Source organism: Antennarius striatus, chromosome 7 (assembly GCF_040054535.1).
Source record: "Antennarius striatus isolate MH-2024 chromosome 7, ASM4005453v1, whole genome shotgun sequence".
Classification (NCBI taxonomy): domain Eukaryota; kingdom Metazoa; phylum Chordata; class Actinopteri; order Lophiiformes; family Antennariidae; genus Antennarius; species Antennarius striatus.
The window spans coordinates 2,960,614-2,978,218 of NC_090782.1; the positions used below are offsets into that span (position 1 = coordinate 2,960,614).

General features: G+C 41.4%; 1 protein-coding gene across 1 annotated transcript; it reads left to right on the forward strand.

Moving 5' to 3' along the window:
* The first annotated feature begins 604 nt into the window (after positions 1 to 604).
* Positions 605 to 13,365, forward strand: rfc4 (replication factor C (activator 1) 4). Its single transcript, XM_068319490.1, has 11 exons — positions 605 to 745; positions 1,168 to 1,288; positions 2,605 to 2,683; positions 3,605 to 3,684; positions 3,950 to 4,069; positions 7,330 to 7,473; positions 7,561 to 7,681; positions 8,277 to 8,402; positions 8,538 to 8,618; positions 9,826 to 9,939; positions 13,064 to 13,365. Exons 2-11 carry the CDS (start codon positions 1,182 to 1,184, stop codon positions 13,157 to 13,159), a joined length of 1,068 nt encoding a protein of 355 aa, XP_068175591.1. The 5' UTR covers positions 605 to 745; positions 1,168 to 1,181; the 3' UTR covers positions 13,160 to 13,365.
* The last annotated feature ends 4,240 nt before the right edge of the window (positions 13,366 to 17,605 follow it).

The following is a 17,605-nucleotide window of genomic DNA, read 5'->3' on the forward strand; positions in this document are numbered from 1 at the left end:
AACGCCAAACTTCCATTATATTCACAGTAGAGGGAACAAAAGAAAAATATTAATGAACTGATATTATATTGTAAGAAATTATATCCTTGCTAAGAGTCCTGAAAACATCATAACATTTTCAGGAATGCTCAAACAAAGAAAATCAATAGCCTCCACCCATCGTCCATCATTCATGCTTGGGCTGCCTGGTACAGAGCCGCTGATCCAGCTCCATGTTTTTATGAGAGTAATCACAAGCATTAGAATGCTCACTGTTGGGATTACCAGGGAAACGACCATCAGTCGCAGCCGGCAGCAGCTAATCATAGGCCCTAAACCTAAACCTCAAGCACCGGTCTGGTAGGTAAAGCCGTGCATAATAAGAGCTACTTTAAATAAGACAACTAAAAGTCACCGGCAATAAAAGTCACCCTACAGACTGGATATACAGTATATAATTAGTATTGCACTTGCAACTCAGAATATTATACATCATGATGATTTGGATCAGAGAGGAGGAGACGTGAGAAGAAAAGGGTGGGAGGAGCCGGGAAACAGAAGGCGGGACCATCTCCAGCATCCGCATCATCTGATTGGATATCAGGAAATGTCGTCACCGGAAGTAGTTTTCTCCTCCAGAGCGGGAAGATACTACCTGTGTTACACATGTCGATGTCCGGATTGGTTCTCACGCCCGGACAAGACTTTACTCAACCGCCATCGTTATTTTGCTACTCAACAACTCCGCTGTTTTCTGCTCAATAGGGTATGAAATACGATTAATGTGTTTGTACGTAAACCAAACCCTGACGAACAGCTAACGAGCTAACAGGGACCAGGCTAGCAGATGCCAAACTTTTGTTGTCATTGTGCAAATGAAGTGCGATCATATTACAACAGTTGCTTTTGCTAATTTCAAGCCGGGCATTCAGTCAATTGGACTAAAATCAATCGTCAGCATTTTTTTTACTGTTAAAGCGATCGTGACTGGTTATTACAGCATATAGTCGTAATTGTTCTATGTACTGAGAAGAAACTTAAGCTACCGACGGTCAGGAGTATCAGCAGGGATGTGAGTCCATCCATGATGCGCACGTTGTGTGTCTCTGGTGTTTGTGCTGTGTGTTTTCAGGTCATCTAAATGTAATGCGTGTGTCTGCACCTTCTTGTTTCTGTCACTTTCACCAGAATCAGGAGGAGCCATGCAAGCCTTTCTGAAAGGAGCGACTGTTCAGGCTACCAAAGCTCCGAAGGCAGCCGGACCCAGTTCAGAGAAGAAAGCCAGAGCCGTTCCCTGGGTAGAGAAATAGTAAGAAATAGAATTCATGATTGCACCTTAGTAAGAATACAGGTAGTCCTCAACCTATGAACACAGTTGGTTCTGAGAGGCTATTGTTAAACTGAATTGTTTTGAAGTCGTTACTTACTAAATCTGAATCTATAGACACCATTTGAGGTCGTGTAATTGTCATCTCTGCTCTAAATATGAAAGTAAGACTGACCAGAAACAATAACAGGACATAAAAACAACACATAACGAAGTAAAATAAAGCAGTACCATAATGTAACTATTCCATCTCTACCTCTGCTGCATAAATTTTATACTCGGGGTGTAGAGGCTAAGCCAAGCTTTAATCCAGTGAGGTGTTCCACCACACTGACGTGAATAACACGCTGATGCACTCCCTGGTCATCAAAAGTCTGACAGGCCCCTTCATGTTTGATTACTGTTTTATTTCCATGAAGTTTCTCGGTTAACTCGACCAGTAGTGAACATCAAATAGAAAAGCATTCAGAGGTCAGCAGTCAAAAAACCGTCAATGCTTCCGAGAAGAAACCTTTCAGCAACACTGGTTCCTGCTTATCCCCAGGAGACCCATCATTTGACCCGTACGTCATTTGTCTCCTACAAGATGACAACCCCATCAGTAATTAAAGTATGAGTTAACAGGCAGGTAGTGACAGTTTTCTATAGTCTATAGTCTACTCTGCTGGCTCTAGCTTTCAACCTGACCTGAATTATCTTCAGTCTCCATGTTGGTGAACGTCTCCATGAACAGAAATGCATTGTGGGTTCGTTTCTTGCTCAGAAGTTCACTAAGATGTTGATAAAGGAAGGATTAAATGCTACAGATGATGCACACAAGAAAGACGAAAAAACCACATGAAGTCTGACATCAGAGCAAACTGTTCATGAGTCTGAGATTTGTTGAGTCATTTTAACTTGACGTGAATTCTGAATCTATGGGGTGTTAAACAAACGCTGCCAGGTTTGTGGCAGAAAGGGGAACTACTACAGACAGACAAACGGTTGTTTATATCGACAGATGTTCATTATTTGGATGTTCATATCATGAGGACATCATACCTGTACAGTCTAATGTAGTACCTTTGCAGTACTTATTGTGTTCTGTCTTTGTTGGGATGTTGTAGAGGTGTTATAGAGGTTAGTCATTGGTACTTGTATGGGATTGCACAGAGACATGTTTCTACTTATTATCCCCTTATAAATACTGTTGATGCTGTACTGTAAGACTTTCCAGCTGTTCCTCTTCATGGTTGTATCACATGTCTTTAATGACTGGGTGAGCCTACAGTGACATCCTGTGTTTGTTTGTTTTTCAGCCGGCCAAAGTGTGTTGATGAGGTCGCCTTTCAGGAGGAAGTGGTAGCAGTGCTGAAGAAGTCTCTGGAAGGAGCAGATGTGAGTAACAAGGCCCGATGATGTCTGTCCCAGTCACCTGTGCTCAGGTACAAGAGTATCATCCAGTGCAATTATGTTCACACAACGTAGAACACTTCTCCGTTAAAGAACTTTTCCATCTACACAAATGATCATCCTGTCATAAAAGTATGTCTGTGTTGTAGAAAGATATTTTTACTAAAGTTGGTGGTTGAGGATAAAATAAAACAGAAAAGGAGCTGTAGTGTTCCCTTTTAGAACAGCTACAATATTGAGAATCCTCAGCATCACCCTGGACCAATGAACACTTCAGCACTTCAACTGAGACATGGAATCAGGGTTCAGACAGGCAGGCTGCCCCCACTTAGCAACAACAGCCTCCCCAGGTGATGACGTCTCAGTCTCAGTGCTGCACATAAGCAGGAGTTTGCAGAGATTGTTCTTGTTTTGTCCAGATGAAAAGAAGAGATAGGACCAGACTCAGGAATGTTAGTCCATCAAATCTGACATGTATCCCATGTCAACCACAGCCTGGCTCAAAAACACGTGTCAGATCGCTCCATCTCCCCTTTTTCGACTTGTCCAACAGTAGATATCAATACTCTTTCCTGTTTATAAGAAGGCCAAACTAATTACATCATTGGAGAGGGTCTAAGCAGTCAGACGGACTCCTGCTAATGGACTGGTGTTCAGTTTCTCTCCTACATGATCGACCCAGAACTTCAAAGTATCTGAATTTGGTTCATCTCCACCACACATAACATCTTCAAGACATGCAGATTTTATAGATCCAGGTTATGTATGGAGCATTTTATATAACATTTATGGTATATCTATGACAGACTGCTCTCACTAAATAACACTATGTGTAATTAAGTGTGCAGTAAATATATGCAGAATATACCTGACTCAGTCACGGACATTTTTATGTTCTCATTGCAGCTTCCTAACTTGCTGTTCTATGGCCCTCCTGGGACAGGAAAGACCTCCACCATCTTGGCTGCTGCCAGAGAACTTTATGGGTTCGTTAGCTGTTGACAAACTGTTTTCTACCTTTTTTATTTTCCTCCCTTTTTCTTCCCTTTCCTGCTTTCTTTCTTCTCATTTCTTCTGCCTAGTGAAGTTGTTTCTTTATTCAGATCAGTCAGTCAGATTTGTGCTACTGTATCTCTTCTGTTTAGCTTTGGTATCTGTGTGCTTTGGGCGTCTTGATGGATTGAGGCGTCTTTGTTCCAGCAACGTTTCAGCTGTCTGGATTAACGTCCTGCTCCGCTGCTTGTCTTCCAGCCCAGAGCTGTACAGACAAAGAGTCCTGGAGCTCAACGCCTCTGATGAACGAGGCATCCAGGTCATCAGGGAGAAGGTGAAGAACTTCGCCCAGCTCACTGTGGCAGGGAGTCGTTCAGAGTAAGTTTACTTCCATTACTCACGTACTCGATCATTCCTCAGTTTACGATGTTAATCGGTTCAAAGAGGCGCGAAGCAAGTTCAAAAATAACGTAATTGGCTAGTCTCCAGGTTAAACTGAAGACAACCATTCCCAGTTCTGTACTTTACAGTAATCCCTCGTTACTCGCTGTTAACCAGAACCACTCGCAAAAAACAAAATTCCGCGATATAGCGACAAATTATTTTATCATTTACGGTAATTTAAAAGTTTTATGAACCTTCTATTTGTATTACCATTTCCCACACTCTTATAGATTGCTAAAAGCATTTTTAGTGTTTCTTTATTACACGGAAGTGCACTGCGAGGCGCACTTCCAGATGCTGTCAGCCAATAGCATGCACTATTGGCTGACAGCCAAAAAAATTTGCGATGAAGTGAAACCGGGCATTTTTAAGCGCGAGTATGCGAGGGATTACTGTATTTTATTCATGTATGCATTTTCAATAACATTTGGTTCATACAAATCTATTTTAAGCTTAAAATCAATTAAATGTTATTTTAAATACAGTACATTAAAAAACGTCGCCGTCTAGTCTTCAGCCGCTTCTTTCTCATTGCTGGCCACGGTCGTTGCTACGGGCGAATTCTATGTTTTTAATCAGATTTATTGTGCGATAACATGGTATTATGTGCTTTCTATTGGTTTACGAGTGATTTTACGATTCCAATATTTGTGGCGGACAGACTTAAAATGGAGTAAATTGGCGTTAACTGTATTTTTAGTTTTTAGTTTTTCTTTGTTTAAATTTTTTTTTTAAACAAACAAAAACCCCGACAGGACAAAAAAATATTAGTAATAAAAAAATTAAATAATAAAAATAAAATACAAAACACAAACTATTCCCAGATATTAGACTATGGACCACTTTTTTTTCCTCTTTCTTTCTTCCTCAGGACAAGGTCAGGAATGTAACACTTTTGTTTTTTTGTTTTTTACATCTTTCATCATTTAATCAACATATGGATGCTTTAACACAGTTCCATCTTGCAGAGATGATGTTCCTCCTTATTGTGGCCTTTCTCGTATCCCATAATGTTGAGGGAGAGACAGCCCCATTATCATCAAGGGAAAAATAATCGGATAAAGCTGATTGTATTTCTTGTTTTATACCAGTATCTGCTAGTTGAGTCTCCAGTATTTAAAGTGGTTTTGTACGGCCAAATTTGTTTCATAGTTACGGGGCTGTGATCTGAAATTGTTACTGATCCTATAGTGCTATTTTATTCTCATATAAAAAAGTAGTCTATCCTCAAATATCTACCGTGTACTTGGGACAATAATGTAAAATCTTTGTCACTCGGGTAGAAATGACGCCACACTTCCACCAATCCTTGCTGTTTCACCGTATTTCATACTCGTTTTGACTTTTTAGATGGTGGTATCGTTGTTGTGGGTAATCTGTCTAATTTAATATTTAATACACAATTAAAGTCACTCCTATCATTATAGTTCCCCCTGCTTCTCCTGCCACAAGGGCAGCAATCGTTTTAAAGAAATTTGGGCAATCTTCATTTGTCGCATATAAATTTAAAATAGTTAATTTTGTTCCTGCACGTGTTCCAGTCACCATGATTTAATTGCCTTCTGTATCTTGAAAAGTTTTTTCATTGCTGTAATATACAGATTTGTTAGATAATATAGCCACCCCTCTTTTTTTTCCTCTTCCCATATGATGCACTATAGACTTGGTCAACCATTCCCTTTGCAGTTTTAAATGCTCTGATTCTGTTAAATGTGTTTCCTGAATCAGAGCTACTGAGCATCGCAGTTGCCTTAACTGCCCCAATATCTTCTTTCTTTTAATTGGGTTTTATTTGCTCTTATAGATAACAAAATTCAAATAGGTCATTATCTCTTTTTTGATTTTGATTACACTGCCATGCCTGTTCGCAAACATCTGTTAAGAAAAGGAAAAAAAATCTTTACGCATACTAAATAACACATAAACAAACTGTAGTCCACAGCACCTATCTGGGAGAAAATCAGAAAAAACAACACCAAACTGAACTTCCACATTACCCATCGGATACAGTAGTTTAATCTTAACTGTGTCTAATCCCTGTGTGCACCGGGTCAGAGAGGTGTGACCTACCCTCTCTGTGGGAGAAAGCTCACAATGTGCAAAAATGACCATAACACACCTGCGTGTGAAAAAGGTCCAAATGAGTGTAATCCACTCATGTAAAAGAAACATCCTCCATCAGTATTTGGTCTTAAGGTTCCTTTGACAACCAATCAAGTATTTACATATTGCATTATTAGATACGTTCATTGTCCTTTTGTTGTTATTTTTCCTATGTCAACCAAAGTCAACTCTTCATTCCAGTCTTTATAGTCTTTGATCTACCTTGGTCTTGGTGGCAGTTTATTCCTCTGCTTGTAGTAAAGCATCCAGATTTGATGCTGACAACATCTTTTCCCTTCTTCTCCTCACACTGCTCCTCCATCCTTCCTTCAGCTCCTCCTCCCAGGTCCTTCAGCATTGCTGCAGCCCTCGTCAGTGAATCGAAGGTCTTGTATCCCCATTTTCGGTTTAACTCTCAGTCTTGCAGGATAGAGACATTTTGCCTTTATATCCATCGCCTTTACGCTGCTTTGATGACTTCATGAACTTTTGCTCGTTTCTTCAGTAATGCAGGAGAGTAATGGTCAAAGAAGATCCTTTTACTGTGGAATAGGACTTTTCCTTGAGTCCATGCTTGTCGTATACAGCTTCATCCAGAAATCTCCCAATAATCTATCTGGGAGGGGCTGTGGGGTCTTGAGGTTTAGATGGAAGAGAACGACGTGCCCTTTCAATCATGAAATCCATCTCTGGTGTAGTTTGAGCACCTTTCTAATCCTCTCTTTGTGTTCGCCCACCTGGTCTTTAATACCCTCGATGGCCTGTTCCAGTCTTTCGAGGAATATTTTAGTGGGAATATGTCCCTCCTGGTTGTCTTTACAGAGTTTCCTCAACTCCTCTAGTATTAGGCCTTGGTCCTGCGGACACCTGTTGCTTGTATCATCCAAGCCAGCATCGTCAAGGCTAACCCGTCCATATTGTTGATCATCTTTTCCTTGTGAAGCTTCATTTCTGCTGGAGCCCTTGTTTCTCGTATGCGGATAAGTTTTGTAGGGATATTCTGTTATATTTAGGACATCTGCTGAGATTAATCTCTGACTAAATCGCAATCGGGTCTCGACGGCTGACTGTGTGTGTGACTGTGTTCCTAGTGGAAAGCTATGCCCGCCTTTCAAGATCATCATCCTGGATGAGGCAGACTCCATGACGGCACCGGCTCAGGCCGCTCTCAGACGAACAATGGAGAAGGAGTCCCGCACCACCCGCTTCTGCCTCATCTGCAACTACATCAGTAGGTCAGTGTGCCCCCCCCCCCTAGTCACTAACAACCCCCTGTTTATGTGAGAAATACTGACTCCGCTGCCTCTGTGTGTGCTCGACAGGATTATTGAACCTCTGACTTCCAGATGTTCCAAGTTTCGCTTCAAACCGCTCGCCAATCAGATCCAAGAAGAGCGTCTGCTGGCGATCTGTGAGAAGGAGAACCTCAAGTACACCAAGGAGGTAAAACAGAGACAACACAGTTCCACTGCTGTGCTGCATATGTGCATCATTTGTTACATTACTTGGACATGGGAGGTGTTTAAATCAGTACACTGGACTTTCAAAAAGTTCCTTGAAGACCTTTCACCTCTCATCCAAGAGTCTTCTTCAGTTCTGGTGGTGGTTGGTGTTGCCTCAGCTTCTAACTTCTGTGAGGTGTGGTCAGTACTGTTCACATTCCAACGACCGTTGCCAAGACCCGCCTGGATCCTCAACGATGGCGGGGTGTCAGTGGGGGTCGTTGAATTACGAGTTACCACGACCAGAACTGAAGAAGCCTCTCGGTTCAGAAGTGAAACGACCACAAGGAACTTTCTACAAGTCCAGCAGATTTAAGTCCCAGATTGATTTAAAAAACTTTGGATAACTATGACCTGGATGAATGAGAATCTACACACTTGGACTGAGCAAAGAAAGTAGATGCTTTATTACCTTGATGTTCTTTTGACTTTTACGTAAAGGTTTTTATTGTGTTTTGTTTTTACAGAGGATGTAACAGAATTCCACGTTCAATTCTGGTACTGGGATCAAATCCTATTTTTTTCTGTTCATCTAGAGTATAGCAGCGTTGGTGAGGGTGTCTGAGGGAGACTTGCGGAAAGCCATTACTTTTCTCCAAAGTGCTGCCCGCCTCAGCGTCGACAAGGACATCACAGAACATGACATCATTGAAATAGCTGGGGTGAGACAGGCCTCTACATGACCTACACATACTGTAGATCTGATGATGGACACGTTTATTCACTGCAGCCTGAATGTCCTGCACACTTCCAACCCTGGCTCATAATGTCCCATTCGTGTCTTCCTGTCCTTGTAGGTCGTCCCTCCAAAAATGATTGACGGTTTGCTCCAGATCTGCTTCAAAGGAACATTTGAGAAACTAGAAGTTGCAGTCAGGGTAGGTGTAGTGAGGTGTCATCAACATGTTCCTGTTTGTTTCACTTCACTCTACTGTGTGGCATGTGTTTCAAGTTTCAAGTTTATTTATTTTTATATAGCCCAGATTCACAAACAATGTCTCAAAGGGCTTTACAATCTGCATATGGACGATATCCCTCTGACCTTTGTGCACTGCAAGCAGTGCGACCCTCGCATCGGATAAGGAACAACTCCCCCCAAAACCCTTTTAACAGGGGAAAAAATGGATGGGAGAAACTTCAATGGATGAGCCTGACGACCACAGAAAGCATCGCTCTTATTCCAGATTTCGTAGCGAAAAAGACGGAGGAAGGTCAGGATGTGTAAATGTAGACATTTACATATTTGAAAATTATTTCAGGCTAGCTTCTTGTCATCCACAGTTGACTTATGTTGAGATTTGCTATTGACATTGGCGATGTTTCCTGAGCAGATGGATAAGTTCCGCTAAAGGGTTGCTGAAACCTCTCACGTTCAGTAGCCTAAATATTAGGTAGAAAACACAAATTTATTAATTCAACTGGGTCGTGGGGTGGCCGCAAGCCAATAATTGACTCTGGAGCAGGACACGGAGGATAGTATGGCCATGACGGGAGGGACTGCTGCTGCCCTTCCCATGAGCAACCACACCCGTGAGAGGGTGACTGTGGCCAAACTGACACTGGAAAACTTCTACAGCACTCTGCTAACCCAGCATGAGGAGCGTGAGATGAGGCAGAAGAAGCTGGAGAAAGCCATGGATGATGAGGGTTTGCCAGATGAGGAGAAAGTTATGCGGCGCTCGCAGCATGCACGGAAAGAGACCGAGTTTTTAAGATTGAAGAGAACGCGACTTGGTTTGGATGATTTTAAGTCCTTTAAAGTTATTGGAAGAGGTGCTTTTGGAGAGGTCCGTTTGGTGCAGAAAAAAGACACAGGACACATTTATGCAATGAAGATATTGAGAAAAGCTGACATGCTGGAGAAAGAACAGGTTGCTCACATTAGAGCAGAGAGAGACTGGCTTTGTTTTGGTTTTGGTTTTCTTCTTATGCAGTATTTTTAACTAGAACGTCTAAAACCTTTTAGAGCAAAGAATTTAAAAACATTTCCATCTGTAATGCACCAAAAATGTTGGCGTACAGTGAACGTATGCGCCACTGGATTTCTCTTTTGGTTACAGTCTCACTGATTGTCTCCTCTTCCAGAATATAGTGGATGAAGGTTATGCTGCAACACAGATCCTCAGTCAGTTCCATGATGTCATCATCGAGGAGGACCTGAGTGACAAGCAGAAGTCAGCCATCACCGAGAAGATGGCAGTAAGTGATTCAGATGGGATCAAGGAGGATTTGTGGGTTCCTGTTTGACTGTTTTCTTTATAAATCTACATTGCCTTTATGAACGTACAGTCAACCCTCGGTTTTTGAACATAATCCGTTCCAGAAGGCTGTTCGAAAAGCGAGTTGTTCGAAATCCGAAACTATTTTTCCCATTATAATTAATGTAAATAATTTTAATCCATTCCAAGTCTAAAAACAAACTTTTTCTAAGTTTTTTTTTTTTAAACTATTTTACACCATAAACTGCACTGTATACTGTTTACCATTAAATAAAAAGGGGTAGAAATAGACACTGTGTTTTATTTTAATAAAGATATCCTATCGAACTTTGAACACGAATGCGCTAGGGAGGAAGCATCCTGGGCATTGAAGTTCGCTCGGCTCCCAAGTGAGTCGCGTTCAGGTACGCTTGGCTTCTTTCGGTTTGGTCGAGAGCCGAATTTTGGTCGAGTTCCGAGACGTACAATTCTCGGATTTTCTGGTCGAAAACCGATTTGGTCGAGAACATAACCGTTCGAAAACCGAGGTTTGACTGTACACTGTTAAATTGCCACATATCATTTTAATTGCATTGTGGTCTGTAGGTTACTTGGAACACACACTTTCCACCAACCCGGAGCAGACAATCATAGGAATTGAACTAATAGGTCTGAATATTTCTTCTAGACTGGACAAAAAACCTTTTTTTTGACTCACTGACTGCCAGCACTTTGTATAAATTGATCTCCTTCGACTTTCTACTTTTTCTGTTCTTCACTGATCACAAGATGCTTCGCTCAGAGTGACACAGTGTTTGCTCGTGGGAGAGCTCTGACATACGCAAACTTTGTATCATTGTAAGCTGCCTCTGATTCGGCATCCTCTGTTCTGTAACTGGATTTGTCGTCATGAAGCTAAATTCCATTAAGGGAGCCTGATTTTCACTGACAAGCTCCACCTGACTGTCCCCTGGTCGGCCCTGTTGAAAAACGTTATTGACGTCTATAGATGTCATTGGTACTCAGTGAGTGAACCAGTGTGATGCTAGTCTTCACTGCTAATGATATGAACAAGCACTGGCTAGTGTAACAGACCCCGATTTGAGGTCCGATCAGATTAAATGTGTTCTGCAAGAAGCATGAAATCACACCACAGGTAACGGTGAGTTGTTTAATCCTCTCGTCTCCTTGCTGAACTGAAGACATATTTTCATGTAAACTTTCATACACATATATTAATAGTTTAACATTATGGATCCCTGGAATTTCAGACAAAACAATACTTCACCAACTACAGCGTAGTAAAATATAAAACATAAAAGGTCTGGCAATATAACATGTAGTCCACTGGCAGATTAAATAAAACCATACAGCATACATTCAAGAACATTATGGAAAGAACAAACATACCTGTATATCCCAAAACTAATTTAAATGATCATACATGCTTAATGGGGCGGCACGGTGGCGCAGTGGTTAGCGCTGCAGCCTCACAACACGGCGGACCCGGGTTCGAGTCCCGCTCTGTGCGGAGTTCGCATGCTCTCCCCGTGTCTGCGTGGGTTCTCTCCGGGTTCTCCGGCTTCCTCCCACCTCCAAAAGCATGCGCTTCAGGTTGATTGGCCGGTCCCAAAATTGACCATAGGAGTGAGTGTGTGTGTGTATGTTTGTTTCTATGTGGCTCCGCGGTACACTGGCGTCGTGCCCGGAGTGTCCCCTGCCTCACGCCCTGAGACTGCCGGGATAGGCACCGGCTCCCCGCGACCTGCGTTAGCGGATTAAGCGGGTTGGAAGATGTATGTATGTATACATGCTTAATGCACATGCTTAACAAGCTAAGCTTAACATGCTAGCATGACATTCGTGTTGAAGGAATTAAACTATTTGTCAAATGATGCTCAAAAGAAAATAAAGCTCCTGACAGTCAACACAGTGCTTTACATACACATCACGCCCCGACATCAAAGATAACATTCCACTCACCACTGACCTGCAAGAAACACAAAATCACACCACAGGTAACGGTGAGTTGTTTAATCCCCTCGTCTCCTTGCTGAACTGAAGACGAGAGCTCAACACCTGCACCGTCAACCCTCCCCCTCGTGGCGAACACAGGAATTCATTGTCGATAAATCATACATAAATTCAATCGTCTTACAATAAACATATAAAACTGAAACAACTCAATAACATAATTTGATCACACCTTTATGGGTGTCACACCCATAAAGTGCCTATCTATGGGTTTGGGTTTGCTGCTCCAAGGAGATTTTCTTCAAAACAATCTACAGGAGCAAATTGAATTTCTTTATGTTGTCCAGCTGGGGGTGGACACCACCTCCAGCTGGTGGGGTACTTGGTCTGAGTCACTATTTGTGTGTGATTGTGTGTGTTTGTTTTCTCAGACATTCAAAGCTTATGTTCAGAAAAATGACTTTTCATTCAGATTCTTTAATTTTTCAAACTGCTGTGAAATTTATTAAAGGAGTATCATGACAATAGGACTGTTACAGATGGGGGTTCCTGTGTAGCAGGTTTAGGCAGTAATAAGAAGGAAGACATGAAAAAAGGAACCATGAGCAGAACTGGAACCAGAAATCTCCCGAAACCTTAGAGTCATGTCTGTGAGCCACAGAACGCAGTGACGAGTTCATGGAACAGATCCCACTGGAGGGCGATGAGCCAAGAACTCAGTCTGGAATCCAGCTGGCAGGAGCTTTGTTCTTGCATTTTGAGTTTAAGGCCTCCCCTATGGGGGAGTGTCGGATACTGAGGGTAACATGTCTCTTTCAATTTGATGGTGCTGCCTCATCTCTTCCTGGGATACATCAGTCACTTTTAGAACCTGTACTGCACACCCAACCTAACGGTGACAGATTAAAATGAATAAAACCACCTTCTGAACAATCAGTTTTCTGCAAAGTACCGTCATTCACAGAAGTTATGCAGCTTGGTTTGCAGGTGGAAGTCCCTCTAGCATGTTGTACTGAAGAGGTGTTAGTTTGGATTTGAGATATTAAAAATAATGTTCTCACCAATTTAGGGAATGAAAGTCTCAGATGTGGCTTATTTATAAGATGAAGTCTTAACGCACTTGATCATTCCCTGTGTTTGCTCTGTGTCAGGTTGTGAGTAAGTGCCTGACAGATGGTGCAGATGAATACCTGCAGATACTGAGCCTGTGTTCAGTCATCATGCAGCAGGCCTCACAGAACAACTAGACCCCCACCCAGGGACAGCACTGTCATCTGCCCCCCTGCAGGCTCCACGGCTGACCAGATTCATCAAGTTCTCTGTATGATTTGGGTCTTCAAAAGATAAGATGCAACCATTTGAAGTTTATCAGACCCCTTCTCACTAACTCACAACAGTCTCCCGATTACCTTTTCTTGTAAATGTATATCAACACATACCTGGGCACTTTTGGAAGGTAATAAATATTTTTTTGTCAATCTTTTCAAGTGTTTTTCTTTTATTGTGATTATGAGCGATGAAACAACAGGATTGGACAGGTTAACTTATCTATGATGTTCAAAAACACGACTGTCTAATACTCAAATATAAGTATTCACTGCTGAACACACAGATTGAATCATAGGTGAACTGTAAACGGTATATAATATGTATAATACTGTATATATAATATATATATTATATATATATTACAGTGCGCATTTGCGCATCAACGCTCACGGCTTCACCTCATCGCGGATTTTGGTACGCAGTCACATGATACCGTACGCGCATTCCATTGGTTGAAGGCATCCGGAAGTGCGCTTGCTTTGGTCCGTCAGTCTCGGACTTACGTGAGACACAAAAGTGCTTTAAACAGTCTATTAGAGTGTGGGAAAAGGTAATGGAGACAGAAGGTGGTTTAATATCAGTATGGGGAGGGTTCATAAACGTTAAAATTACCGTAAATAATAAATTGAATAGAGTGTGATCTTGATAATGGATTCCTCAACCGCGTGTGGTTCCTGGAACGCATTAACCGCAAAGACCGAGGGCGCACTGTATATAAATGATATATACAGTACATATTATATACATATATACAGTCTCCTGATTACCTTTTCTTGTAAATGCATACCAACACATACCTGGGCACTTTTACATAATATATACATGTGGTATATATACAGAGGCACGTTGATGCGAATACGCATCAACGCATTCGCGCGTTGATGCACGAATGCGCAAGTGCCAATATACTGTATACGTGTGCAAGTCATTTCCCTATGGGGATTAACAGATAATCGTTATTTTTAATTTATTTCTACACACACAATGTACTGCCATCACTGAAATGTACATGTTTTGCATACTTCTTTGTGTTGCTGGCAGTTTTATTCACAGGCTTTCTGTAAAATGTCACACACTTCAAACTCATGCCAACTGATATTTTAGCGTCCAGTAGATGTCGTACTAGAGCAAATGAAGCCTCAAGAAGCTTCGAACCAGAGTGAACCGATTAGATGAAAAGCTTCAATGCTTCATGGGGCTTCAGCTGCCCATCAGTAGTAAATGGACTCGTTTATGACTCAAGCCAGGACTCCCCATTTTAGACACATACAGCTCTGAAAAAATTAGGAGACCCCTTCAATTTTCTTTCTGAAATCAGCATCTCTACACGTTTAACAGCCATTTCATTCTAGTGTCTGATGAATTCAAACACAAGCACACATCATTCTACTTAATGAGCTATTGATCAGGTGAACACCTGAACCAAATCTGCTTTAACAAGCAAAAGTTAAGAACCACTGCTGTGGTCAACACGTCCCAATTGCATTGGTACCAGCTGGATTTTTTTTTTTTTAAAGTGTTGGTAGTACTTCAGAAGTATTTGGTTTAGGAAATAACTACTGACCATGACAGAAGTTGAAGAGAATAGTTTTGGGTGAGGAAAAGAAGGGTTCAACTCTGGCTCTACTGGCAGAGTGATACAGTGAGCGTCAGATTGCTTTCATACTTAAAATGTCTAAAACATCAGGATGACAGCAAGTGTCCTACAGTAAGAATGGCGATTGGCAGCAGGGGTGAAATGCACAGCAAGACCCGTTTGAAACAGGCTCCTAGGGGCGACGCTCAAGTCACATAGAGCTAGAAAAAAGGCATTCATCAATGAGAATCAAACATTAGCCAGGCTGAGGTTTGCAAAAGACCATCAGGATTGGACCATAGCGACTGGAGTAAGATCATCTTCTCTGAAGAGTCACATTTCAGCTTTGTCCAACACCATCTAATAGTTAGAAGAAGACTTGGACAGGCCTACAAGCCACAGTGTCTCCACCCTCTGTGAGATTCGATGTAGGATCGGTGATGATCTGGAGTTGGTCTTTAAAGGCTGGAATCAAGCAGACTTGTGTTTGCAAAGGACGCATGAGTCAAGACTTGCACAAGGTTACCCCTGAAGAAAACCTGCTTCCTTCTGCGCTGACAATATTCCCCATCTCAGGGGACTTGCTTCTCAAGTAGGAAAAGGATCGTTGCCACATAGGTCAGTCAAGCTGTGATGGAGCACCACCAGATAAGGCCCCTGTCGTGGCCAGCCCAACCTCCAGACCTGAACCCCTCTGAGCACCTCTGGAATGTGATGAAGAGGTAGATGGACGATCACATCAAATCCTAAATATTGATTTCCTGACTAAGTTAAAAAATTAGTATTGTGATGTTTCAAAATAAATATTAACTTGTTTGGTTTGGTTATTTGAGGTCTGAAAACTGCAACCCTTTTTGTTCTTTTGACCATTTTAATTTTCGACAAATGTTTATATTTTTCTTTGAAATTTGGGAGAAATGTTTGGAATAGTTTAGAGGATGAAATTAAAAAAAATATTTTACTCAAATACATACCTACAAATAGTAAAATAAAAAAAGATTAAAAAAATTCCGAAGCTATATATTTCTACAGCAGTTATACATTATTATATGTATCCACAACACACTACATGCTCCTAAGACATCAGCATCATAAATATGTTATACATCATTCATTCACTCATTCATTCATCGTCTACCACTTCCTCCGCTGTGGTGAGGAGCGGAGCCTGTCCCAGCTGACTTAGGGAGTGACACCGCTGTGCTATACATAATACATTCATTAATTTTCTGTAACATCTTAACTTTGGTTTACAGCAAAAACAGGTGATAGACAGAGATTATTGTATAACTGGTTAAAACTGGATTGGACTCTATTTTCCACTGGACCCCTAATTCTGACCGGCAATGACACGTTTAGCTGCATTTCAACAGATAAACCACTTAAAGACATAAATTAAACTAAATAGAAAAGGGAAGAAGTGTCACAAAAATCTGAACAATTTAAAAACATACCTACCAGTAAGTAATTGATAATAATGACTTGAATAATAGAGTTCTGCCCTTTAAAATTATTTCATTAACCCTCTCATGCCTTACTTATGATACCATCAGTGAGGATCTTTTCAAGTGTCTTTACTCATGTTTGAGCATTAGAAACAAGGTTGCAAAAAAACCACTCAATTTCAATCCATATTTTATGAATCAAAAACGTTAAACATCAAATGGAAGTCTTAGTATGACACGCAAGCTGGAAACATTGAAATTATTTACATGTGAAGTTTAGTCATAATTATTGGGTCATGTCAACATTCATGCAGACAGAAAACGACTCAGGGCTGTCGTCATCTCATCCATAGTCTGTTGGCTTTAGTGAGGGTCTACTTAAACCCACTCACTACTTCAGTCACACTCAACATTGTTTTGACCAATGGCAAACTGAACATCTACAGTAGACAGAGACAGACAGACAGACAGACAGACAGACAGACAGACAGACAGACAGACAGACAGACAGACAGTAAGGCTGTCTGTCAGGCAAACAAACGGACAGACAGGCAGATAGACAGACAGGCAGACAGAGAAAATGTAGTATCTGACAGTAGCCTTTTCTGTCAGTCCTTTACTGTGACATTTGAATTTTTTATTAATTACGTGCCACTAGTAAAAAGTTAAATCCCTGAAACAAACTTTGAAGAGATTATTCCTTCTGTACTGAATTTGTTATGGTAAAGCCCTCAAACCCACGACCTAAAGCAAATTAAAAGTAGAGGACATGGCATCATACTAAATTGGAAGAGCGTCGATCAGCCAGACAGACAGATAGACAGACAGACTGGTGAAACAGTCTTTAAAGGTTCAGCTAAGCCGTCCACAATGCATCCTTCTATCCAGCCGCTTGTTTTAACAGCCTTGAGACGATCGCTGGCCCCTCGTGGTGATGTCTTATGGTGATGTGACATCTTATGGTCGCCATGGTGATTCCTCTTTACCTGTGGATTCGATTCCACAGAGGGAGTATGACAAATGGCCACCACATCAAATGGAGGCAGCAAGAGTGCAAATTATCCAGTGCTGACTCTGGGAGGTAGTGACAAAAAATAACAATACAAGCCTGTCGTATTGTAATTGGAATGAGTGCACTTAAGAGGATCCACTGGAGGGTAAGTCTGGTGCCAAGAAATTCACCGAGACTGCATGTTTTTGAAAGTGGGAGAACCCAGGGAGAACATAAAGACTCCACACAGAAAGGAATCAAACCCAGAAACGTCTTGAAGTGACTGCACTATCGACTGCACCACAATGCATCCAATTACTCTGGATTAATAGAAGAGAATTAGATTAAATTA